We start from the raw sequence: 27,553 nt of genomic DNA, 5'->3' as shown, positions 1-27,553 counted from the left end.
TCCATTTTTCCTTGCACACCAGGAAACTTCCCCACTAGTTTGGATGTCAGAAGTGGATAACCACTATTTCACATTCTGGAGCAAGCCATGAAAGGTTTTTTGTACTCCATTTTGTGTTATGTAAAAAGGATAAAGTTGATTTAGCTCCATTTCACCTAAGCTATATTATTGAGCTTATGCTTTGTGTTATAAGCTTCTGTTCTGTGTTGAATCCCCAGTTCAGAGTAGTGGAAAGCATATAATAATGTTCACTGCCCATAAGTGTAATTACTACACTACTGTATGTTTTACAGATAATTAATCCCATTAAATACTCAAATTCTGTCATGACTGTGCATAGGACTGCCTGTCTCATTTACATGCAGTTCTGTGTCCAATAGCCTGTCCTCAAACTGCGTGGGAAAGGTTATGGAGGCTGGGATTGTGGCTGGGTGGTGCAGCATGTTTAAAGACCCTGCTCTCTGCTCCCTTTTGAAACAGGCAAAGCACACACCACAAGCCTGAAAGCTTGGGTTTAATTAAGATGTATTAATTGTGGGGCCTGTATTACCCACTGCATGGCAGGGGATGCTGACTGAACACCCTGGAACAAAATGTTAATGGGAGAATTCACTTCATCTGTGTAGACTGGGCACATGTTATGCTGGGACATGATGAGAGCAGACTTTACATGTTCAGTGATGGTTTCATAAGACAGATCAAGCTCCAGCAAGGATCCCATGGGAGAAGGAGCTGTTTGTGTCCTTAGCACTGCTCAGTTCTGGTTCAAAAGGTAAGTCAAAAAAACCACCCTAAAAGCTGAAATAGAAATAGAGGTATGCAAAGCTAAAACCAGTAAAAAAACAACCTTCTTTGAATTTCAAAAAGATGAACTGATTTAGAAAGAGAAGCGTGAAGAACAAGGAACATCAGTGAAGAGACCTGCATCTTTATGGTCTTCACAGAACTGAATTAAGGATCATTCCTTCAAGGCAGAGGAATGCAGTGTTCCCCTATCCTACCTATGAATAAGAATTAAGAATGGTTAAAAGGAAAGCAGGATGGTGAGGAACAGGCCAAAGTAGGTTGTTAATTCAGTGAGTAAAAGGAGATAATGAAACAGCTTTAAAATGATTCAAAGATGAAATGTGTGAACTACTATTTGTGCTGTATAGCAAACTGCTTAAAATAGTCTGAGGACTGGAAAATGGCAAATTGAGTGCCAGTATTTGAAAAAATGGATCCATGAGAGATTAATGGAGTTAGAATTGCAGATGTTCCCTTCATGCTTTAGGTGCCCAAATTCTAATTCCTATGAGTGTAATTTACCATTTGGTTGCATTAACACAGTACGTGCACAGAGCAAGTCATTGAGATCACCCTGACAGTGTTGCCCTCACTGTTCACACTCTGTTAGAATACATTTGTCATCAGTGGCTTTATTTTTAGGTCATCCATTCAAATAATAGAATCATAGAATGGTTTGTGTTGGAAGGAACCTTAAAGAACATTTTGTTCCAACAAAATGGAACAAAGGGACACCTTCCACTAGACCAAGTTGCTCAAGGTTTCATCCAGCCTTGGCTTGAACACTTCCAGAGATGTGGCATCCACAACTTCTCAGAGCAACCTGTGCCAGCACCTCCCCACCCTCATAGTGAATAATTTCTTCCTCATATCTAATGCTATATGCATGGCTGTTCTTTTGACATAGAAAGGTCATATTCCCTAACAATTCTTCTGACAGCTACTTGTAAAATTTGAATTGATTGGCAGGTTCTTAACCCAGAAAGTTTTGCTGTTTCATAGAGATGCATTTCCTTTAGAAATGTAGTTTTCAGTCAAGCTGTAAGCTCTGAACAATTCAGTGCCTGATGTTTACATGTTTACTTGATCAGCAGAGACAGTAATTTAAACAGCCCAACCTTTACCTCTCCCATCTGAAAGCACCTAAAACGCTTCTCAGAAGCCACAGTGATTTATTTGCAACCTTTTTTTTTTTCTGATGAAAATCTCAATAACTTATGCTATGATGCTTCTACTTGTTCTTTGGAAAAGCTGATACAGGACTGAAATAATTATTTTGCCTTGGACATTGTCCTAGCTTCTCTGAAACCTCCTCGATAATCTGCTTACTTGTTTGGCTGGGTAGGAATGGACTTTGGCTTTTCCTCTGCTTCCTGTTGCAAAAGCAGCTTTGAAGGCAGTTCTGAGAAGGAAAGGGAGCTGCTAGCGTGGGAAATTCAGGAGCACAGGACAGAGCAAATCAACTACAATCAACTGATAATGCTGATGTCTGATAACTCTGAGGTATATTTAGATTGCTGCTGCTGTTTTCATGTTTGTCTTTTGTTGTCCATTGCAGCTCACACTTGCATTTAGTTGCTTTCTACTTCAGTGACTTCGGAAGGAAACCTAAGGAGACAGGGTTTCTTCAGCTTCATTAACTATTCTGGAAAAAGCTTCTCCTTGCATTGAATTCCACCTTGGCTGTAGAGATTTGTGTTCTGCTATGAGATCATTCTGTCAATATAGGCTTGTTTACTTTACAACTTCAGCAGTTTTGGAAGGCTCCTTTCGATATTGAAACATCCATCTTTTGCACTAACAACAGCATGGAACTGTGAATCGCAACTGATGGTTGTCAGTGCTTCTTTCTTCTAGGAAGACCTAATGGTTTGGTAGAATTGAATTCTCTATTTTCTAATGTAGTTTCCTGTGTTAATTGGTTTCTCGCTGGATTTTGTTAGCCTCACTGTGATACCAGCCTTCTGAGAAGCTTATTTTGTGGATGCATTTAGAAAAGGTTCTCCTTCTTTCATGGAAAGAATTTTCTGTAGGGATGCTGCCAAGTCTCAGAAGACCAAGAAATTATATGGTTTTGTATTTAAGTGTAATCAAACTGGCATTCATGATCATTTTGTCTTTTTAGAGCAGGAACAGCTCTGTAGATGAATATATATTTTTGGCATTGGCTTTAACCAAAATTGAAAGTAATGGTATAAATGATCCTGACTGCCAAAAACACTGAGCAGTAGTAGGGAGTCAAAGTTTATCCAATTGTCCCTTCTTTCTGGTAACTTCCAAGCCACTGGCCAATTTCATCCAGGCTTGAAAAGAACAACAAATGTCAAAAATAACTGTAATTGCAATACTGTAAGAATTGGAAGTGAGTAGGAGACACCCCCTCACATTCTCTCAGTGACAGTCAGTTTGTTGTTTATTCTGGTTTGGCAGCACTGGTTGACACTCAAATATGACAGTGCTGGATTAACTGGGGGAGGTGCTGTCTCCAGTTGGGTGGAAGTAAAATAGGAGTGCCAGAGTTACCTCTGTCAGGGCTATGGGAGGGAGGGAGCAAAAGACAAAAAGCCAAACTCATGTCTGTAAGAAAATTGGGCATCTTTAGCCCTTGTTGCTCAAGGAGCAGCTTGTTTATATTGCACTAATGAAAGAATCTGGCATCCTTCTGTTTCCGAAAACATTGATGTTCACGACCTAACTCTGGGCAAGGTTGGAAGGGCAGCTTTTGAAATGCTTCCCTGTTGTCAGTTTGGCACGTTGCTTTTGCTGTGGGAGGAGTGGTGGGATGCTACTCCAGCAAACTGAAGATCTTTCCATGGGGTTGCCTGTGGTGGTCCCAAGCTGGGACTGCACTGCACAAGGAAGTGATGGATGTCTTCCCTTGACTGTAAATATGCCCTTCCAGAAAGGAGGGAAGGGAACCCTCACGTTTTGGTTGTGCATATTGGAGCTGAGCATACTTGTGGCATCATCTGCAGTTTATTTCTTTGCTTTTCACTACTAACAACATTACAAAAATTAGTATTCTACAAGCTTGAAAGACAGACTATTATCTAATTGGCTTTTGGTTAGGAGGATACTGATTTCTAGGTCAGTGTAAAACAAATGAGCATTTAAATTGAAGAGGAGCAGCTGTTCCAAAGCCCCTTTCCACAGTGCATGGTTTTGTTAAGGATAATTATGTCTAATTTTAAATTATGATAGCTTTGAGTATTGAGCTTCGCCTTGTTACATCTACTATCTCATTCTCCTTCATCAGTAAGAATGTTCTATCATGGAGCTGGGTTTCTGATTGGATTTATTTTTCTGGGCCTTTTGAATTTTGAAGAGAAATATAGCTTTAAGGATGGGGTTTTCAACACTTTCATGCCAATGTTACCACACTTACGTTTTATTTTTCGAGGTCTCAAAACTGATACAGCGTGTCTGATTCCTGTGGAAAGATACTGCTGGGAAAATACATATTTATGTAAATGTGTAAGATTTTTGTTCATATTTTTAGCTTGAATATGGAAACGTCAGATTCTGGTGCTGAAAAATCCAAGAAAGCTCTTGTCAGCCTTGGAAGGAAACATATGCTAAAGATGTCCTGTGGATTATGTACTGCTTGTTTCAATTAACACATTGATATTCTCTGTCAGTTCTAGAGACAAAAAGCCCAGGTGACAATTCAAATGATGCATGAAAATAACATTTCAATTTTTACTGGTGAGCTCAGATTTGGTTTTTTTTAACAAAGAACAAAAGATTTCAACTGTTTTGGTCAATGTTTCATTAGTAACTCAGTAGTATGTCTGAATGCTCTAAAGAACATATATTGTAAAGATACTGCTGCTGCAGTGGAGTACATTTCTTTTTCTGAAACGTTTGCTTCTGGACATGTATTGTTGTGTCACACATAAGAATTTTGTGTTTGAATTTAATTTGGAGTAAAGTGTGACTGTATCAAGAAATGCAAAACATATATATTTGACCTTTGATTTGAAATCCAAGCATTTTTTACCTGCTACTTTTATGGAAGGAGACATGTTTTCATATGCTTTTTAAAATAATTATTGTCACACTTTTCCTCTGAGAAATATCCTTTGAGTCTTTTAAGTCTACAGTTTTACTGTCTTTTGTTTCTTCTCTCCTGACTGAATGTAAATGGTTCTATTAAAAACACCAAAAAAAGTTCAAGAAATTGCCAAATTACTATTATGTCTCTACTCTTTTTAAAATGAAAAATAGCTTTCAAATGAAAAAAATATAACAAGGAGAATTCATAAAAATGATAGGTCTGATGCAGATCCTGGAGAAAAGGGAGATTTGAAGAAAAAATTACCATTGTACCGTAAATCTTTGAAATCCTGAATGAATTTATTATTTTTACCTTTCTTTCCATTTTTGTTCAAGTTTAGTGGATAAATGTCAGAAAAAAAGGATATCTATAAAAAAGCTTTTAACTTGTCCAGCACTTTAAGGAGATGACAAAATTGTGAGAAATCAATAGCAAAGTTTTGTCTGAGACCAGAAACGGAAGAATAAAAACCTGTCAGAATCCATCAGTGAAAAACTGCTGTGAGATGTCTCCCTAGATATCGATGTAAGCTTTGTCAGGTATCAACAAGGAGAGTAGGAGAGAATAAAGCCCTCTAATTCCAAATGTTTTGGCTTATCTTCAAGTATTTATTTCAAAGGCAGTGTTTCAATGTATATCATGTTGGTCTTAAGCCAGCAAAATGGTACAACCTTTGGAGTCTTGTTTAAGCACTTTAATGTCAGCTGGAAACCAAGGTGAAATTCATGGTATATTGAAATGAATTGTATGTGGATTAAGTTGGAAAAATATATTCAGTGCTGTAGACTCTGTTCTGCGCTGAATAATTAAAGAAAAAAGCAGTTTTTGAGTTTTATGGCATTTTCCTAATGGTTTTTTTTTCCTAATGACAGTGTGAATCATTATCTGTAACTATTTTACCAGTGTAATAGAAGAGGTTCCTTGTCTCATGAGGCATCAAGTGTTTGTTTTGAAGAAATGAGTGTCCAAAATGACAAATATCCTACATACAACTTGGTTTGGTCTCATACCTCTCCAATTTGTTGTCCTTAAAATTCTTTAATTGAAATGTGCCATCTTTCTATAAAAATTGTCTGTCTTGTACTTCAAAGTTAAATGTGGTTTTATTGATGAAGTAAGAATTGGAAGCAGTAGTTTGAGAGGAATATACAGAAAAGGGAAGTGTGTATATGCAAACCACTGCTGCTGTGGTGAGGCTGCAGGAAGGACAGTGCTGGTCAGGAGTGTGGATACAGGAGGAAATCTTTTGTGTGCAGTAAAATTTTGGGAGCACTTATCAGCGTGTGTTTGCATGAGATATGAGGTGCATCTGTAGTTTGTAGCTTTATAGAGCCAGTTTCTAGGGCAGAACAGCTTCTAGGTGAACTGGATTCATAATGTCATTCCTGTGGGATTCTTGAAACTACAGGCTTTGTTTCCATAAACATTTCAGTAAATGTCAATAGCTTCATTTGGGAAACACACAAGTTGGTATTGAGTCCTTGATCTTTGGGTTTGTTGCCATTCTGATTGGAGTTATTAATTGCAGAAGTTTAAATCCTAACATCTGAAGCATGAGAGTTGTCTTGTAATAAAGTAAGAGGAACTTGATTTTGGTAAATCAAGTAATGGTAAACGTTTGGTAAACAGAAATGATATTTTCTTCAGGTTTAAATTTGCAGCCTATATTGAAAAAGGTTTTTCTGCCTATCAAAAACATGTTTCTTTTAAAAATGGCATGATATTTGAAAGGTAGCACGAGAGAAGCTGGTTTCCATTCCGTTCTAATGGCAGTTCAGCTCCAGAATATGAATTTGCATAGTGAATCCAACATTTTCAATAAATATTAAATTTAATTGGAGATTCCTTTCCAAAGATGTTAGCTTGAGCCAAGGTTCTGCCTGGAAGCTGGTGTCTCTTCTGCATGTCCCTTCTCTGGTACAGTATGGAAGCAGTTGTTCTGTAGATGAATGAACTCTGCTCCAGCCTTGTTGGCAGCAAATTTACATTTGTATGGAAGATGAGTGGGAGTGCCGCCTTTCATAAGGCATTGGATGTGGGGGATGGGGCAGTCTGGCCCAGGAATAGTAACCTAACAAACTGGGAACAGAAAATGTGCTGTGAAAGCCTGAGTATTGTGTGAACCTGGAGGATTTTAGACATTATTTCAGTGTTTCTTTTTCTGGGACTAAACCTCATAAGCGGTGGCTCGGGATGAGTTCCTGCTGTAGTTCTAATGTGCAGCTTTACTCCAAAGGTCTTACTTTATCAAACTGAATCTTGTAAATAGGCAAGACATCCAGAAGTAATTCAGACAAGCTGTCAGGCGAGTTTCCTTAGGTTGGCTGCCAAATTGTGTTTTTTTCTCTTTTTTTTCTTTTTATTTATTTTTTTTTTAAACAAGTTACCTCATCAACCTTCCTCATTTCAGTAGTCTGTCAGTGTATCTCGAAGAGACACATTTTTAAATCTCCAGATAAACACAGCTTGATCAAAATAAATAAAAAAGCCCCAAGCACTTAAGTTTCAGTTTGACAGCGAAACATTTGGCTCATTTTTTTTGCACAGATAGATGCTACCAAAGACTTAAAAAAAAATGTCACAAAAGTTGTCAGCTTATAAAATTTTGGAAAATGATCTTTTTTTCCCCAACAGACAATATGTTATGTAAGGAAATGTTATAGCTTTAAAGTTTCCCACAGCTTGATGTCTTGTTGCTTTTAGTTTTGATTAAATAGAGTAAAAACTATAATGAATTAGGAATTATGAAATTCATAATTTACGTTATGAAAAATGTAAATTTTGAATCTCAGTACTTTAGATCAGGGCATTGGTTCAAAAAATTCCTTGGTAATACAATATGTAATTAAAAACATTGCATCTTGCTGCAGAAAATTGAAAATCTGTTGGTCTTTTTAGCCTGATTTTTGGATGGGAGCGCTCTTTGTGTGGCAAAATGTGAATTGGTGTTCATCACAAGATCATCCTTTTGTGTAGTGCTGACATCCTTCACATCCAGTCTCCAGTGATGGGGCCCTGGTTGTGTGAGAGACTTTCTGGTGTTTTTGTAGTTATTATGAAATATCAAAAGTTTCTAAGTAATCAATATAAAGTGGACTTAGACCTCTGGAGTTATGAATTTAAGGAGTGCAGCTATTGGATTCACTTAAGCTATTTTAGACAGCACACACATTTTTGATTGACAAGGTAATGATTTGATTGCCAAGATGACCTTTATTGGTTTTGCTTTTATGGTAATGGTAGGTTTCAGTTCTGATGCGACGGTATAAACCACAAAAGATGTCAGGATGCAATGCCAAGAACCTGAAATGACTAGGGAGTCATAGCAAAATTATTTGCCCTATTTTAGTTAATTTTTAGTTTTTTCACGGATATTGAGTAATACTTGAAATTCACTGTAAATGCCAATTACAATTTAAGATAGGTAGTTTATATTCAGCATAGAAAGTACAATATGCAAGCTGAGCACAGCTCAGAGATGAACCACGTGATTCTACACAGATATGTCTTTGTGCATATGTAAATGCACTCTCTGATAGAGTAGATACAGACTCCTTTCTTATTTATTCCCCTTTGCAGTTGCTTTGGTGAGCAGAAAATGTGAGTAATAGGATAATAGTTTATTCAGGAATTCTCAGTTATGTTTCAGTAAAATGTATTGTACAGAGGAATTGCACAACTTCTAAGTGACTTCCTGTGGTCATTGCTTTTCTGACTGGGAAACTGGTCTGTCCTTGGTCATCTTCCACTGGTGCTATTTGAAAACCTGTGGGCTGCAGAAGAGCTGAAAGAATTGTTGTTTTGATGATACTGAAGTTAATAGATGGAAAATTCCTGTCATTTTCACCTTGGAAATGCTCTAACCTCTCATATTTTTTTCTTCTACAAGACAGAGAAGTGGTAGATTTTGGTAGCAGGCAGTGGAATGGGGTCTGAATCAGCATGAATGAGAAGAGATTTCTTCTTATCAAAAGACAGAAAATGCTGACCAGAATCCAAGCACAGACCCCTTCCTAGAGACCTCTGAGAGGTAGGGTTGGTTTCTGTCTAGTGTGTAAAAAGTAAAATTCCAGGACCTCTTAATATTCTTTGATGTTTTGTGATACATGTGGCCTTTCCTGGGATAATTAAAGGAGATTAAGTTCTTCAAGTCTTTAAACGCTGATGTTTTTCTACCCTGGAAACATTTATTTCGGATCTTTCATTTTATCAATATTCATTTCAAAATACAGGCCACAGACATGATTTTCCATGGTGATGTCATCAATGTTATATTTCGAGAGAATACCACTAATTTATGATGTATAAGTTCTCTTGGTCTGTTCAGAGCTTCCTTGAACTGTCATAGCTACATACTATTTTTAGAATTACTTTTCAGGTTACAAATTCACTGTTACACCTTGTTCCTTTTTGGAGTTTGGATGCCTTTTAGGATGCAAGACACTGTTGTCTTCCACAAACACTACCTTTGGACTTTCTACCTAAATAAAGCCAAGAACGCTAACGCTGGCTGAGCCCAGTGCCTTATCTCTGATAGCAGGTGTCTAAGGCAGAGACTCTTCCCAGAACACTTGCAACTGTTTGTGACTCTGGGACAACTTCAGTGTTGTTTCCCTCTTTTAAGAGTTCTTGGCAGATTCTTCAATGCATTTGTCCAAACACTTGTGCCCATAATTGTGATTCTTTTCCCCTCCAGCCTTTTACAGCAAGAAATAACCCAATGTGACTGCTGTGTAAAGCAGTAGCTCCTTGTGTTTTTTTTTGAAATTGCTCTTAGCCTCATTTAATTCACCCCAGTATTGGCAAGCTGATAAACTGCCCTTCCCTAGTTAACCAGGCTAATCCTTGCAGGAGGATACTGGAAGTTCATGGCTCTTTCCATTTCTTGATGTCTTCAAATCAAAATTCAATGAAGAACTTTCTCAGCGCTTTTTCAGAGTGCTGCACCTAAACAGGAATTAATTGGTTGGATTATGTCCAGGAGATCCCAATGCTACACTACCCTTTCTCTTTCCTTGTTGCTGCAGAGCAAAGCAAATTTTCTTCAGATTTATAAATTTGCTGGAGGGAAGAAGAACTGAGTTAGGAGCTTACTAAAGTTGCTGGTGAACCAACTTCGAATTCCCTCTTTTAATCCCCTTTCCTATTTTTTTTTTAGTGAAGTTGAGTGTTAAGGTAGGTATTCTACCTCCCCCCCCCCCCCAACAGGTTTTTTGTTAGACTCTTTCTTGGTGCTGCCTGCATCTGGAAACTGTTTGGGAACTATTTTCTAGAATAACCTGTTTATGTAATCGATAAAATTACATTTTGTGTCCTTTGGTTTCTTTAATATCTTTCAGTAATACATCCTTTAGTGTAACGTCTTACAGAAATACTTTCTCATCTCTAATTAGAGACTTACCTGCAGACCTTTTAGGATGTTAAAATCACTGTCTAAGGGTGGTGTAATCTTTTGGTGAAATGACAGGTAAATGTAAGTTTCTAAAGGTAGTATTTAGTAAAAAATTTTCCATGTCAGAGAGTTGCTTTTAAATTTCATTTGTGCTTTGCTTGTTTCAGTTTGATCCTAAGTATTTTCTCCCATCCTCTTTCATCAGTGATTTTCTGTGGTAGATTGTACTGAAGGAAAAAAAGCAGAGTGGATCAGTCTTAACATTAAATAGAGGGGAAGAAAAGGTGATCGCCCCATTTATGATGTTTTTGGTGGTGGTTTTTGATCTGACATTTAAGCAAACACTGAAGGAGGGGAGGGGACAGGGAAGCTGGAGGAAAAGCCATGCCTGTTTTTTTCCCCAGCAGCCCCAGTTGGCTTCTCTACCCCAGAAACTGGGTAAGTGTGGCAGGCAGCCAATTTCAAAGCATCCTCCCTAAGAAAGCTTGAAATTTGGAAGAGAACAGATGATTCTCATGGTATTTCAAGACTCATGCCAGGCTCAATCAATTACAAGTCACTTGTGAAGACATATTGAGAATTGGCAATGTCTGAATATTATGGTAAATAATCCAGGAAGGATTGTGTGCCAATAAGAACGCTTCCAGTTATGTTATGGAAATTAGTTATGGTTATGTACTACTGTTATCTGGCTGAAACATTTTCATTTAGTGGTTGATTTAGGAGGAGAATACAATGGGAATGGTATTGCATGATTATTAAGATGCCTTGATTCCTCTCACAGAATGTGTTGTTTAATGCTGGTGGCCTTAGAAGAGGTAAGATCAATGATCTTGGTTAGTGCATGGTCTAATATAAATATTTCTAAAATGTGTTGTAGACTCAAATAAATTTCAAAGTGCATGTAATGTATGTAAGCATGCATACCAAAATGTTTTGTTTCTATGAGATTTTCTTAGGTAAAAGTAGAATGTGTATGGTACTAATGTCTGATAACTGAAATTAGCATTTTGTATTTTTTTCTGAGGAAACTTATTTGATGGCAGAATGCAAGAAACTATATTGAAATCCATCACGAACATTATCACAGTAAAGTCCTATGATCATTTTACGTTCCTGTGTGCTTTTAAACAGAGCATTATCAGTATTTTTATGTTGCTCTCCGCCCCGCTGACACATCCCTAAGTTCTCCCGCAGAGTTTCGCGGCTGGCTCGCTGTTCCCCAGCCACATTCGCAAAAGAAGATGCTGTTCCTTTAAAATGAAGAGGCTCATGGAGTTGTTTTCACTAGCGCAGGTTTTTATATGGTACAGTAGGCTCCATGCAAATGAGCTCTGCCCTCTCCGGAGGCACAAAGGCGCTGCAGCCCTCGCTCGGCGTTCGCGTGTGGAAAGCGGCAGATGGATGGATGGAGGGAGGGAGGCACGGCAGCCGCAGGATTTATTAGCTGCTCTCAATAAAAGACCACACTCGCTCCGCAGAGGATCAGAAAACAGCCTGCTGAATGGGATTGAGTTGTCTCTGCTTTCAGCTGACTTTACAATGATGTGTTCGGCTCATGTGACTCGGTCACTTAGCATGAAGATCAGCTAAAGATTTGCTGTAAATCTGTGCTCCGTTCAGCCCCGCCGGGCCCGAGTGCCGGTCCGAGGCTCCTTTGGCTGTCGGGGCTCCGCTGCTGCTCCGTGTGCACACCTGAGGATGCCTGCCTGAAACCCCCTCATAAACACAGCTCTCGCCGAAGTTTGATTCCTGTATCTCATGAAATCCTTCCGAGTCTGAAGTTAGGTTCTTTTTAAATGCACTGATTATGTTCAGAAGTTATAAATAGACTCTCTTCCTAAGCTTTTACCGGGAGGTGAAATCTGTTGCTTTAGCTTTCTGCTAAAAAAATTGAAGGTCATTGCGGCAATAGGTTGTTCATTATATTTGCAATACTTTCTTTTTTCCTTTTTAATCTAGAAAAGGGCATGTGTAGGACAAAGGCTTCTTGACATGCTCCGTAACGTAAATGATACTGGGATGAGCATACCTAGATTTTTGGCTTTACTGAAATGGTGTTCGGTATAGCTGGAAGCTTTGTTGTTCTATTTTTCAACACATGCTGTATGCTCATGTTTTAAAATGGCATTGGCATAATGGACCTAAAGGGGCAAAGCCCTTTCTGACCTTGCTGGAGCTGTCTGTGTGAAGGTAGCTGGAAAGCAGAAACTGCAGGACAGACTGAAAAAGCCTCAGCTGAAGTCTGCTTTTTTCCTTTTTTTTTCCCCTCTGCCTTTTTGCTATGGATGACGATGAGGGAAGGGCTACTTCAGACAGCTCTGTCAGTGATGAATAGATGAATGAATTCTTAAATGTTCAGAACTTGCAACATGTGTTCCAGACCCTTCAGCGCATGAGAGTTGCAAGATCTCAGCAATGAGCTGAAGAATGTGCCGTGCCTGCTGCATGGAGGAGCCCAGCATGCCTCAGAGATAGCAGAAACAAAAGAATGTGTGACACTATCTGAAGAATCTGACAGTTGCTTTGTCTTGCAGAGGAGTAAAGGAATTTTTCAAAATTGGGAAAAATAAAATTTCCATGGTTTTCCTAGCGAGATTTTTCTGTATTTTAGGTGCCAGTGTATCATTCTGTGTGCCCACGGTATTGCTTTTTTAGTTAGCATGACTGTGTGTTTTTTAAGGGAAATGTGACCTGGATTTTGTGAGCTTATTACACACAGTAAATGAAGGCAGATGTTTTAGCTTTCTGATCCCTTATAACAGCTCAAGTCAATTGAAATAAAGCAAAAATACCTGTGTATGGGATCTGAATTAAATTCCACTCTTTGGGCTTACGTGGAGTTGTGGATTATTATTGTTATATATTTGTAGACAGATGTGTGTATGAGGGGAGTGAGACATCCAACCTTGAAAAGATTTAGGAAAGTCGAACAGATTTTTTTCTAATATGACCTGCTAAATCTGCCACAAAGAGGCAGGCAAAATTACAAACAGATAGTCAGAGAGTGTGGCTGCAGTTCTTCCTGACAGGCAAGTGAAAGACCATGTCCTATTTTTAGCAAGTGGACGGAGGGCGAGTGGGAGGGGGAGAAAAGTTTGAAAATAATGGACTTCCTTTGCAGTTAGAGAGCAAGGCTAGTGAGAAGTAAGTGAGCTTTAGTGATCAGCAGTGGAAATATGGATGATTCAAGTATTCTGCGAAGGAGAGGGCTGCAGGTAAGCATAACTTCAGCCTTTTTTTATTCTTCTGCTTGTAATGTTGACAGTCTCATAAAAATGCTGACACTTGTTTGGTGTAAATCAGGTTGACTGAGAACATAACAGTGATAGTAGAATTTGAGTTTTCCTGTTTTCATCTCGTGTATATTTTATAAAATAAAGGCAGGATTTTGTATGCAGTAATAAAATAATATTTTAATGTCTTGGATTATATCCAATAGTTTTGTGACTATTCCTGTGGTAAGAAGGGAAGTATAAACTATATGAGGCTTACCTTGTTTTTGGAACTTCACTTTTACAGATACATACACTAATCTGTTACATGACTTGTCAGACTTGCCTTAGAGTAGCCATTTTACTTGAGCATTAATTAAAAATTAAATGTCAGAGCAGATTGAATATTCTCATTTATTTTTGACATATTCTTCTTCATTGCTTCAAATGCACAGTAACCCAAAACCAGAATGCAATTCAACAATGCAAATAATATTTAGATTTTACTTTCAACAATTACCATGGTTAAAATAAATACTCTAATTTGTTTTGAATTCAAACATACTAGTGAAGTTTTATTTTGTACTGGTGCTGTGGAAGTTGGACTTGGTAGCACTGGTCTGACAAACAGAAATCTGTGTCAGTGGGGTGTGATAACTGAACTGATGCTTATGGAATAAAACTGCTGGAAGTGAGTGAGCTCCAAAATCTTGTGTGAGATGGACAGGGAATAGATTTGTGCTTGAGACCAACGTATTCTTCCCCTCCACCTCCCCTTTTCATTGTAATAGGATGGTATATAGCCTATTACATACTTGCTAGCATAAGTAATTGTTTATAGACCATGAACATTGCCTATTAAATTAACCATGTCTGTCCCGTAGTTTAACTTCCTCTGAAGAAAATAAATGAACTGTTTTAACATATTGTTATTCATGCCTTGCTGATGCTTTAAGGCAATTACAAAGTAATTGTTGCCTTATGTGAATATGTTCTACATCTCATATTTTTATTTATTTATTTATTGCTTATTAATATTACTGAAATAGCTTGACATAGTGTGCTGCATATACCATGATGACAGTGTATTAGGATAGGGCATTTCCTCATCATAAAATTAGCTGTATTTACTTTCTGTATAACTGAGTATATAGGAATAAGTAAGATTATTTGGGGGTGAATTTTTGAATAAATTGATATTTATTTTCAATGTATCTAATTAGTTAGAGTTTCATAGCCAAGAAGATTGTTTCTGTCCACAGATAATAAAATTTGTTTCCAAGCCATTTATTGCTTTTCTGAACCCAGTATTTCTCGGGGTTGTTTTATCTGTTTGACATGCCGGGGAGTGGTTTTCATGGTAATTCTTCAGGGGAATATTGGAAAAGAAAGGGAGGCTGGAGGAGCCCAAATGTTCACCAGTGTCAGCAGAAGACACTGCTGGGGATGAGAATGCATTTCCCTTGTTTAACTCTGTAGCATGGTGAAATTCCATCATTTTGGTGGTCTTGAATAGACATCATTTTGATGTCTAGATGTGGTTTTGTGTCTGTCCACAGTTGGGTAGGTATGTGTAAATGCATATACATATATATATATATATATATATATATATATATATATATATATATATATATAGGTGTAAGTGATATGTAAATAAAAAAATGCTTCAGGAACTTAGAAAATAGGCTAAAAGGGCTCAGGAAGTAAGGCAGATGTCCAAAAGGAAGTTAATGCTAGATTCCCCTCCCCCCCCCCCCCCCCCGTGTATTTTGGAGTAGAATTTTTGGAAGAAACTGTGGCTTGGAAAAGAGACCATTTTACAATCAATTTCAACTTCAGAAATCAGGAAAAATTAAAGAGCTTTTGGGACATTGCCAAGGCAATGTATTTATTTACTTCCCTTGGAGAGCTGGGTGATATTAGTTTGAAAGGCCACTGATTAAAAAAATTAGTTTCTTCGTTCAAGCTGGATGTTGATGGCTTTTAAAATGAACATCACAGCCCAAATTAGGTTCTCTAATCCAACCTCTCCACTCAAAGCAATGCTAATTCCAAAGTTAAATCAGGCTGCTGAAGGACTTGTCCAGGCTGGTTTTGAATGTATCTATGGATGGAGATTTTGCAGCCTTGTTTGGCACCTGTTCTGGTACTTAATCATGTGCACTGTGAAAATCTTATTTCCTTTATGTGCCACTACAGAGCACTTTCTGAATGTACACATATGTTTTCCTTGTGCGTCTTTTTACCTCCATCACCTAAAATGCTTGTGGTACCAACACTGTGATAACTTTGTCTTCTTGGGGAACTCTCTCAGCCCTGATCCCTGCAGTAAATAGCTGTGGACTAGAGGGAGAAAATAGCCTAAAAGAGCAGGAATGTTCCTACATGCAAAGTCAATATATGTGGCCCTTCTGTATCACCTTCTTAATTTGTTCAGTTCTACTTTTGTTGCATCCTGTTTGGTGCCACAAATTTGATCTACAAATTTGCAGTGGTGAAATGTGTGGAAATTTAAAGTCCAGGAGAGGCAAATTGGATTTTCTGTGTACATGTAACTGTATATATTTATATATTTACAATATACACACACACATAGCATGCTCACAGTGTGACGTAGCTGTGCAATAGTATTGAGAAAAGGCTGAGAAAGCGCTTCTAATAATAGAATATTCCTTTAATTTCTAGGCTTTCATTTTAGGTAATGAACTTGGACTTTTGACATAAATTACTGCCTAGGGACAGGTGCTAAGTGGTGGAGCTGTAAATGGTGGAGCTGTTGCTGCTGCACTGTACTCTGTACATGTGTATTTGGATTTCTAAGTTATTTGGTGTTGCATAAAATGCATTGTGATGTAGCCACAAATTTTAGGAGGCTACCTAAGTTTGTTTTTGTTCCCTGTACATTTGTTGTTGCTGATTTTAGTGCAGATCACAGCAGTAGCACCCAGTGAGTTCCTGTGAAGATGAATTGGTATTTTGAACATCAATTCGTACTAGAAAATGGTGGGGTTTTGTTTCTTTTGCATTGCAGGAGTGCACGTGTGCTTTTACTCGGTTCACACATGCAAGAAATTGGAGTTTCTATCCCCCAAATCCTGATGAGTGAATGCAAGTAAAAAAAGTAATGGAGAGTATGATATTTCAAATTTCAGACACTTGCATGCAGCTTATATTCTGCATTTGTGCTATGTGAGCAGTATTCAGATGTGGCTGGACATTATCACCACAGTTCCCTGCATCCATCTTTCCTTACATCTCCTTTTCATTTGCTGCTGAAATTTGGGCTAACTTCAACTAGGTAATTTACTTAGTGGGACAACATTTGTGCTGGTTTCAGTGGTGATCTGAAAGATAAACTGCATCACAGGGCTTGAATGTGCTTATCTTGGCTAGTGTTTCTACTGCACAGATGTTTGGCTAAAATATAATATATATATTTTAAAAACCATGCCTCCCACCCTACCAGAAGAATGATTCATTAATTTTAAAGATAAATCTTAACATTTTCCTCCTGGGGGTAGGGGGGAAATAGGGCATGGAGAGTATAATCTCAGGGTATTTGGTGGACTTGTTCTTGAGCTGATTTATTTTACTCTAAGGGCTGAGCACTTTTTTGTTTTGTTTTATAGGGAAAGGGAATCAGAAAATCAGTGGAATCTCTAAGCTTCAGTATATTTAATAAGAGAAGGCTGACTGCACTGTAAGGTTTAAGTCTTCTCTGGCACACGTTTGGCCATAATTTAGAGACCCTGAAACTTGACAAGCTCTTCAATTTTGTCTCCTAAAGAATGTCTTTTGAAATCATTAAAGACATTTTTTGCTGGCTACAAAGCTTATTACAAAATCTGATAAAAATGAAGCTAGCAAGAATGTTACTTTTTACAGTATTTTTATAAAAAGTTAAAGTACAAATTACCTATAAGTTGTTCACAATGGGACACTAAATGGGACTCAAAATTTGATTTTTCTGTTCTGCTTTACAAAAACTTCTGAAATATACATTAACTAATTAGTATCTATATTTTAAACTGAAGATTACCTTTGTAATTTTAGCATGAAGATGGATGCATGCATGCGTACATATGTAAAGATCTTCAGATGTTACCAGTGTCTTGGATTTGAGTTTTTAGAACTATGTGCTGCAGGGGAGCCTGCCATGGGAAATACATTAACAAGACTTATTTCATACTGCTCACAGATTTACCAGGAACATAACTGAACTCACAGGTCAGATATCTGCTGAAGAGCTTCCAACAGTGATGATGTAGGCAGTCACCACTTACACTGACATCTGAGGAAGGGGTGATAACATGAGAAGATAAATAAAAATGATTTATTCAGATACCGAAATTTGAAACTCATCTTAGAATACCAGAAAGTGCATACCAGTTTTCTTTTTAAAAACATTAGTTAATGTCTAACTAATGTTTTTAAAACATTAGTTTTTTCAGGTTGGCGCCCAGAAGAGGCAAGATTTGTGTTCAGGCTTGGTTCCTGTTCCTGCAGTAAATTTCCACCACCTAAAATTAATTAAAAGGACAATCTAAGTTCTTTAACTTCTGTGGAAATTGGCAGCTGACAGGAGGAGTGGAATCTGCATTGGTGTTACCTGTGTGGAGAAGGGAAATGATCTTGCTGTTGTACAGAGCTTGGCTGTGGGTGTCCAGGCTGTGTGGGCAATGGGCTCTGTCTTCTGCTGAGGAGAAGGATTGGGGAACTCTGACTACAGATGAATGGTTGCTAGAATTCATTAACTACATCAGCCATAAGCAACTTGTTTTGACTAAAGTCAGTGGAAAAAAATGGGTGAAGTTTTATTTTATTGGTGTGTTGTAATCTGGTGCTGGGATGCTGTATGTCACAACGTGGGAAAATGGATTGTTGTGAAATCTCTGTGGTACATCTCATTGTAGGACTGAGGGTTCATGCTCAGACAGGTATGAAGCTTTGTGGGTTTTTGGTGGATGTCTTCTGGGCACCTGAGCTTTCCCACTGGTTTGATTTTTCACGTTTGGTGCTTGTGGTCCACTTGGGAATGGAGGAGGGAACGGAATCCAATCTGGTGGGGCATGAGCTTCTGGCATTCACTTTGAGGACACTAGAAAATGTACCAAGGGAAAAATGTGAAACCTTGAGAGAATAAAAAGTCCTTGAAACATGGACAAGGAGAAAAGGTTAAATGGTTTGCTCAGGCAGAAAAGATGGCATTTAGCTGCTGTCTTCAGGGTATTGTTAAATTGGTTTGATAATTTGCTGTAGTTAATGCTTAAATAAGTGCTTTCAGTTTGTCAGTAAGGACTTTGTGAATGCTTGTACAGCTGCACTAAACTATTTATTTTCAGGCTGAGAAAAGATAAAAATACCAGTCATTAATATTCTACTACTTCAGGAAGAAAGGTTTTGTTAGCAGGTGACTCCATGAAAGAATGGATCTATGTGTGTGAACCTGAGCCTAAGGAAATGCTGGATAGAGGAATTCTTCCCAAAGATATATTTCATTGGCTGGACTTGCTGGTTGCCATGAATGGTGTTTGCTGCTGGTGGCAGGGGTTGCTGTGTAGGGAGTGGGAGTGTTTCTCCTCCTCACCATCAGCCACTTGGCGTGTTTCACTGGTGTTCACATCGCTGCATTTTGTACTTGCTTAATGCTGGAAATCCAAATCTTAAAGGGAAACCAGTTCTCCAGCCTAGCAACATAACACAATGCTGCCATGCTGCAGGACTGGTGTTTAATCTGCTTATCTTTAATAGTCTTCACTGCTTACACAGACCCACTTACCTCTTTAATGAGAAGAAATGTCCTGCAGTGAGGCAGTGTGTATTTTGCTTCTAGGCTGATGTCATCAGCCTGGAAGTTGAAATTGGTTGGAGCACTTTTTTATTTTCCTGCTGTCAGTTCTGCTAGTTATGGTTGCTTCTTCAGTTTCTCAAATACATTGAAAGATGGTTTAGGGTTTTTTGGTTGTTGTTATTGTTGTTAAAGGAAACCTAATTAAGACATGCCAGGTGAAAAAGTCTAATTTTGAAAAACTATCGCTATTGATTGGGAGTAGGCAGTCCTCTTGTGTTTCCAGCGAATAAATATGAATTATCTTTGCATTCTAAATATTTGTAAATTGTGGATAGTAGTCACATAAATTACAGAAAATATTTTAGGAGTAGCAGGAAAGGATCTCTAGCACATCTAGGAAAGGATCTCTAAAATGTCAAGAGATATTTAAAGTCAGTTGTTAATATGTGGCAGTATTTCCCATGTGATTTATCAGTTGGTCCTCTTTAATTTTGTATTAAATTGCTTTACCCAAGCCATTAGTATTTATCTGACCTGTAGAAAGTATGGTATTTTATAATTTCTGAGCTTAAGACAGGATAGGCTTTTCAGGGTTGGTGATTCTTAAATTTCTAGGTGCTGCTATTTAAAATGTGAAGCAATTTGTGGACTCCAAAGTGTTTTAGTGTTATTCTCTGAAGGAGCTGATAAAAAATTTAAGATTTTTTTAAAGAATTAAATTGCCTTTTTGATGTGCATTCTTAGCACAACAGTGAGAGGCAAGAAGCTGGATTACTTTATTCAGCAGCTGTGTGAACAGCAGTCTTTTTGCCCACCAGAGCAGTGTGCAAATGCAGCTGTTTATCTCTTAGCATCCAAGGTAGGTCAGGTATTCCCTGTAATTTGTTTTCAATTGTGTGGATATATTCTGAATTTTGCAAAATGTGACTATAGTTTAGCTCTCTGTCTTTCTCTCTCTCTCTCTCTCTCTCTCTCTCTTTCTTTCTCTCTTTCACAAAATGTTTAAGGTTTACATAGTCTTTCAGTAATTGAAGACATGAGATTGGATTTGGTGGAGGTGGACTTAATATTTATTAAGTTTTGCTCACTGAAGGTTCCTATTTCTAGTTGTTAAAGGTTTTTCTTGGTTTGTGACTTCTGGCCTGGCTATGCGTGACATTCAAAGGAATTACTAAACAAAATAAAAGCCACCTACAACTACAGTAAATTCAAGTGGTATGAAAATGATTTGTGAGACTAGGTTTAATGTAAGCAGGTATGCTTTAGAAATATGAATTTTCACTTTACTCGTACCTTGTGAAAACATTTGGTTTGTACTGTAAATAATGCAGCAGAGTTCCTTAAACTTTGCTTATGAGCTTTGAAATCATCATCTCTATTTAAAGATTTGCTATGAATCACACTTTGTAGTTTTGTGATTTAGAGTGTGAATGTCTATTCCATATTAGAAAGTTAATTTCAGCTTGAATTAAATTATTGTACACTATAGTAGAAATATATATACATGACATTTTGCATAAATGCTTCTGTATGATTAAACCTTGAAGTTTCTATTTTCTTGTTTCAAGGATCAAGAATGAGATCCAGTAAAAAGTATTAAGTTGTTTCAGATTTTGATAGTCTTTATTCTAACATTCAGCCTTACTGTCCATAACTGTTCTCCAATATCAATTTTATTGATATGTCTGGAGGTAATAAGGCCCATTTTTCCATGCATCCCGACATGTTGTCTGCTGTTGGGCTTTGGGTGAAGTGCTGTACTGCAAACATGTCATAATATTGTGAATTAAAGGTTTAATTCTTCCACTTTCTTTGCAGAATGCTTCCTGATAGATGTCATTGCTGTCTTTAGAATGAATTTCTTAAATAGATAATTGTGTTTGTGGTTTTGTATTGTTTCTTTTTAGAGATGACGTATATATATATGAATATAGATCTTTGCAGCTATCAGCACATCTTCTATGAATACATTCTCTGGATGAAAAGTGATTCAACTTTGTTTTTACCTGGTCAAGTCTACAAATGACTCATTTTGCTAATAGCAATGCTCCCTTTAAATAAAATTGTTGAAGCACAACAGATGCTTTCGTAGCCAAAGGTTTCTCCTTTCAAAATGCTCTTGGATATTAGTGTGATAAAATCATGTTTGAAATGGGGATGAATATAAATATTACCTATTGTATGGTACAGCTTAAACAACTGTAACCTGATATAATTACTTTTAAATTACTTTCCTCAAAAGATGAAAATATTAATTGCCTCTGACATTTATCACTTGTTTTGCATCAGCATAGGCTAATAAATGTCACTTTTACTGCCAGCCAAAAAAAAAAAGAAATTATATCAGATGCCACAGGGGTAGGTTGGTGTATTTTGTGAAAAAGGCTCTTTCTGCTCCACTGGTCCATGAGCTGTGGCTTGTTCCTGCTGGGGATGACTCCAGTGGTCTGAAATGGAGCAAGCCAGACCCATGGCCACCACTTCCCAGCAAATCTGTGGCCCTGAGAGTGTTTCTAAGTGCTTCCAGTATTACACTATTTTTTTCCCCTTAGGTGTATGTAGTGATCTCCTTTTAAAAACGTTAAAAATATTGTTTGCCATATTCTTAGCAATCTGGCTAAGGTGGAAGAATGTGTACTGACTGGTAGAGAGATCCCCTTGGGGGGTGCTAATTGTGAGGTGCCTGTTGGGAGGCAATTAGAGTCTTAAAAAACCTAAACAATGGGAATAAATTTAAAGGCTGAAAGAGGAACAGATTGTGGTGAGCTACAGGCAAGAAAAGAATTGGAAGTGACTTAAACAGGGACATGAGTGATTTCACATTTGAGATTGATTTCAGATTCTAAAGGCTGTGGGCTGACAGTTTATTCTCTCTAATGGTCCCCAGTCATTTACTATTTGTTTATCTAGCTTTTATCTTTTCCTCTTTCAAATGTGAATGTCAGGCAGCTTCTTGTTCTGAGCTTGTTGACTGTTTTGGTAGGGCCTACCTTAAAACTCTGTGGACCAAATATAAACCTGGCAGTTCTGTTGCACTTTGTCTCAAAACCTTTATTTATGAAATAGCTCCCAAAACTTCTTGTACTGAAATGGGCAAACACTGAAGTTTTTAAAAACAATTTTATAATCTAGGATAGTTTTGCTGTGTGGTGACTACCTGCTTGTAAATTTTGAGAGTTTGACAGTGCCAAGCTGATATTTTTCTTTCAAAGTGGCTACCATGAAGAAAGCCCCTCAGGGACATGAGACGACTGGAGACCTTCAGAAAGCAATGCTGTGCTTGATTAACTTTAGACAGATGATGGAGTGATGGAGTAAAATCATTTTTGTTAAGGCATAATACAACATAGAATCCAGTGTAGTACCATTGGGACTGATAAAAATGAAATACTAAAGAAAAACCATGCCCTTACATACAGCTTTCAGCAGCAGATGCAATAGGTGTAATTTAGTTGTGTGTAGCTGGAAACATAATATTGATTTACCATGAATCAAGAGAAATAGCCTGTGCCTTGCCTGGCTGTATGGATTGCAGCAATCTTGGGGAAACCTGTTACCTAAAAATGGTGCTGTAACAGAATCTCTTCTTTTTGATAGCAGTGGGGAGGTGATTATAGCCAGGTGAAAAATCCGGTTACATATCTAAATGGGGGGTGAGAGGTCCTTATGTGCTGTTGCTGGGAATTGACAATTTTCCATGTACTTAACTCACACTTCTTGAAAAAACAATTTCTTGAAAGCAATCCCTTGCATAACTTGCATAGAATTGAAGGCAGTGGAATGAGAGGGGTTTGGGGTAGATCTTGCCTTGCATTGCTCACACAAATTACTTCATCTTTTTGTGTGGCATTTGTGTACCACAAGATAAAGATATTTTTTCGCTGTTTAAAAAGATATCAAGCAAAACAGTATTTGAGAGAAAGTTGCAGTGACTTCAAAGAGGGTCAGTCAGTCTTGGTCACTGTGGCATGTAAGTTCTTTCTGGGAGGCAGTAGTTTTCTTGGTCTTTAATAAGAGAATTACTGGATGAAGTGATTACTGTTTATGTTTTTTGGCCGACAATATGCTACCAAAGGGTTTTACTAAATTCACCTTTCAACCAGAAAGAGCTGTATTATCTTACTGTTTGAGAGATTGGTGTATGGCTTTCATTCATTTACCCCTTAATCCTCAGGTGACCTAGTTTATCCTGAGATAAGATGGCTTTAAATACCCTTGACATAGACCCTGATATTTGAAACAAAACACTCCTGTATTGGTGTCTTGGGTCTCTTTATGTGCTCATGACTGATATCAGGTTAAAGTGAGTGTTTCAAGAAGCAACTGTTCATTTTTGGTGTTGGACTTAAAAGAAATTCTCTATTGTAGGCAAATTGTCACAAGAGGGCTTTGCCTCCCCTCGTTATTGCTCATTTATCCTTATGCCACAGTGCAGATCCTTATGCCAGATCCCAGTTGTTCCACAGGTGAAGTCAGACAGAACTGTACATATTCTATAATGGGACTCAAAAGGAGATTTTATAGTTAAGTTCCTTCTGTTTTCTGAAAACTTTGGAGTTCAATAGCCATCATTTCAATATTCCCTGCTTTTCTTTCAGGAAGTGAGCTTGATTAGAGGGCTTCTAAATTAACGTCAGCAGGGTGCACTGTGCAAATGAAACCTGACCACTTTGGAGCAGAAGGGATGTTTTAAATGGAATGGTTCCATTTTTTTTTTCCCCAGCTGGCAACCTTGGTTTCTCCCCAAATACTCTTGGTGGGGAATTAGTGCTTCTAGACTCCTAGAAGGCAGATTTCAGAAAGCATTAAAATGATTCCTGTTGGTATGTCAAGAGCCCCCTGCTCTCTTGGAAAAGAATCAAAATAAAACCCAAAAAAATCAAACCAGCAAGATACTTAGCTGTAGAAATAAAAAGAGGCCACCTTTGTACCTGGGCTGGGTTTTTGGGTCTTTGCTGAAGGTTCTTACAGGAATAATTGATTTGGCTTTTGTTAACTTTATAAAAAAAGAAATGAACAAATGCTGTTTGTTTTCAGGAACCAGTGCCAGGCATAAATTTACATTGGTCTTGTGTGGAACAGGTTGGGAGGGGGAAGGATGAGTGAACCAAATATATGTGAAAGCTGCAAGCACTCAGTTTGGGATGCTGAATTAGTTCTGATAGAACACAAAAGAAAGGGAATTCCTCTTTAATATTTGGGTAATGAGCAGGTATAGGGAGTATATTATGCTACACGAAGGCAGGGGAGAAAAACCTCTGCCACTTTTCATCTTGGATGTGTGCCAATTTTAAAAAAGCAAAAATAGAATGCAATCCTATTATTAGTGTAACAGATCATGATTGATAGTTGTTATGGCTAGAAATTGGTTTTAAGCACTGTATTTTGGAACAGCTTGAACAATATTATAGGCTTTTACTTAACATGCCTCTCTTAAAATCTTGTTTCTGCTCTCAGTCTTTCAAGCATTCAAAGAGATATATTTGGACAAGGTATCTATTTTATATGTGCTTGTAATAACATGCACTTTAGTGTTCAATAATCAGCCCTCTTTTTTTTTCCCCCCTCTGAAACTTCCATTGGTTATTTTGTAGCTCTAAACTGCTTCATAGCAGTAAGAAAACCATAATGAGACAGAAAACAAAAACTAATTATGAAGACAAAAAATTTGTAAATATATTTGAAGTCATAGTAAAAAAACTGTACTTAATTCCTTGAGTGGAGTAAAGACTTTTTCAAACTAAGGCCATTTTGAAAATTTACACTTAAAAATGTAGCCAAAGGAATCAAAGTAGCTGTAAAGATCATAAAATGCAGTAAGAGGGAGAGCAATAATGTAGAGATAAACATTCATAGAATTGAGCATGATATTAGTTTTTAAAGGTTAAAATTTTAAATAAAATTAAGAGGAAATGTTTCTTAATTAAAATGAGGTAACCTGAGAAAAATGAAAATTGAAATAGATGTTGCACTCAGAGTTGTGGTCAATGCTTGATGTCCAGGTGGAGACCAGTGACTAGGGGTTTCCTCAGCTGGGACTGACACTTTTACAGCTTTGTTGGTGATGTTGGATTGAGGGCACCCTCAGCAAATCTTCCCATGTGAATATTTATGCACAATGTTAATTCTTGTTACACTGAAATGAGTTCTTGAGTCAGTGGCAGGTAAACTGAGTGGTTGAAATCCTAAGTAAAAATAGATACCTGTCAACCTGCTAAGAATTGTTTGCCTTTGTAAATTAAAGAGGAATCAAAGCCACAGAAACAAAAATGAAAAAGTAGAAACTTTAGATTTAACAGTAGTAAAATGCTTAGAGGTTATTCACCATTGCTGCTGTGAAATAAACTGGTAGGTTATTGAATTTTCATGTTTGGAAAAAATTACTTTAGAAATAATACACCAACTTCTAAGGTCAGGCAGGCTAAACCAAATGTTTTTAAAATTGATTTATCAAGTAACTGTCAAGTTCTTAGGGAAAAGCACAGAATTAAAAAGAATAGAAATCTCATAGGTAGAAACCAACAAAATGCTACATCAGATAATTGAATTCGTTTCCATGAGAGAAATGCTGAAGGGATTGCTCTGGAAATATGCTTCTTGTGTTTTAATTGCACTGCCAGAGAAGACTATCTCATTAAGTTTTGTTTCCCATATTAAAATCCATGTTTGGGTCCTGTGAGTGATTCCATACATCATCTATTTGTATTATCTTTTACAAAACATCTGAGTTGGTTTCAAATTCATATTATGGATGAAAGGTTGCAGTAAATGTCAAATCCGATCATATGGACATACTGTCTTTTGAACATTCCTGGAAGCAAATCTTATTTTGCTGCTTTAATATGTTTGAAGTCCAAATTAATCTTACACCTAGATTAGCATTACTGGGATGTGATAATGGATTAAGTACTGATCTTTTCTGCCCCCTGTTTCATCAGCTGCTTTCTTCTGCAGGAGTGGTAATTGCTTTGGAATGGAAATCTTCAAATAGTATTTCAGTTGATAAAGATTTGTGCAATATCCGTGTAGATATTCTTTTGCATTAAAAAGGATTTTTCTACTATTTATTTTGACACATGTTAAATAGTGTAAGAGATATCAGCAAGTGAATCATAATTCCTTAAAGAACTCATGTAAGAGCTGTATGAATCGTCTTGCAGAAATAAAAAATCTTAACATGGAGATCAGATAATGAAAATCTTAAAAATATGAATATCAAATAAGAAATAGAACACTTACCCTACAAAATACCTAATGCCACAGGGCCAACAACATACAAAGTAGAACTATGATAAGGGGGCAATATGCACTATTAGCTCAATGAGAAAAATACAACATTAGTACTAACAACACAAGAAAATGCTAATATTACGAATGTCAATAAGGTCTCCTGGTTTTTGATACAGGTAAAAATTAATCTCTACTATTTTGATCTCGAGCGTTCAAAGACAAAGCTGTCAATTTCATGGAGTTTCAAATTGAAACATAACATAATTCCAAATTTGGAGTCCAAAAAGAAAGACGAGTCAGCTTTTAACTTCAGATGAATTCACCAGGGCAGGCAAGTGTTAAGAAAGTTAATTAAGATAATGCGAGTAAAGCTTTTAATGGACTGCATCTGACTGAGATGGGGCAGCTTTGTGTCTTTGTGTCTTGTCCTTACCTGGGCACCTCCAAGCATCTGACCGCAGCCAGGTGTGCAGACAGTTTGCAAATTAACTGAAAATAAAACCTTTTATGCTGTTCCTCAAGGACAGTCTTGAAACAATGGGGAAAAAACTCAATTGCAATATTTAAGGTCAGCCAATACGCACTGTGGTTGCAATAATAACTCCGGGTTGCAGGGAAGAGATTAAAACTTCACTAACAGCAAAATATTAAATATAATCACTTGCTAAAAACAGTTTGAACTTTCAACAGAGAAAAGACATAATTTTACAAGAAATTGATTTTTGGACATGGGAGGTTGCGTTCTGATGCACAAGACATAAAAACAAGCTAATGCTACAAGAAAAGCAGGATAGCTCCTCTTGTCCCCTGATGGTGAACAAAGTAGAACTTTCTCCAAAGTACATGGAATTATAATTTTAATTTTTGTACATAATACAAGATGTGGATGCATTAAGAACACTGCCAGCAATTAGATTTAGATTTGAAATAATCCTTTCTCAGTTAAGAAAGATTGCATCTTCATCTCCAAAAGCTGTTCAGGACAGACCCGTCACTCTCCTCCTGTTGCAGCATTGATGGTGGAGATTAATCAGCTGGTGTATTTCCAAAGTCCATATCTTAAGTATGTACAGTATCAA

The 27,553-nt window shown here is 37.4% G+C and overlaps 1 protein-coding gene across 7 annotated transcripts in view; it reads left to right on the top strand.

Moving 5' to 3' along the window:
- Positions 1 to 27,553, top strand: part of MAST2 (microtubule associated serine/threonine kinase 2) — a 185,606-nt gene that overhangs the window by 34,880 nt on the left and 123,173 nt on the right. The window contains exon 1 of one of the 7 annotated variants that reach the window (XM_030278849.4): positions 10,128 to 13,453. The exons of the other annotated variants lie outside the window; for them this stretch is intronic. Within the exon in view, the coding sequence (XP_030134709.4) occupies positions 13,415 to 13,453 (39 nt within the window). The 5' untranslated portion in view covers positions 10,128 to 13,414. Of the gene's footprint in view, positions 1 to 10,127; positions 13,454 to 27,553 lie in introns of those variants that run through there. 7 annotated transcript variants of the gene reach the window in all.

The sequence above is a fragment of the Taeniopygia guttata genome, chromosome 8 (genome assembly GCF_048771995.1).
Source record: "Taeniopygia guttata chromosome 8, bTaeGut7.mat, whole genome shotgun sequence".
NCBI classification, from domain to species: Eukaryota; Metazoa; Chordata; class Aves; order Passeriformes; family Estrildidae; genus Taeniopygia; species Taeniopygia guttata.
This window is presented reverse-complemented; position numbering and strand designations above follow the sequence as displayed.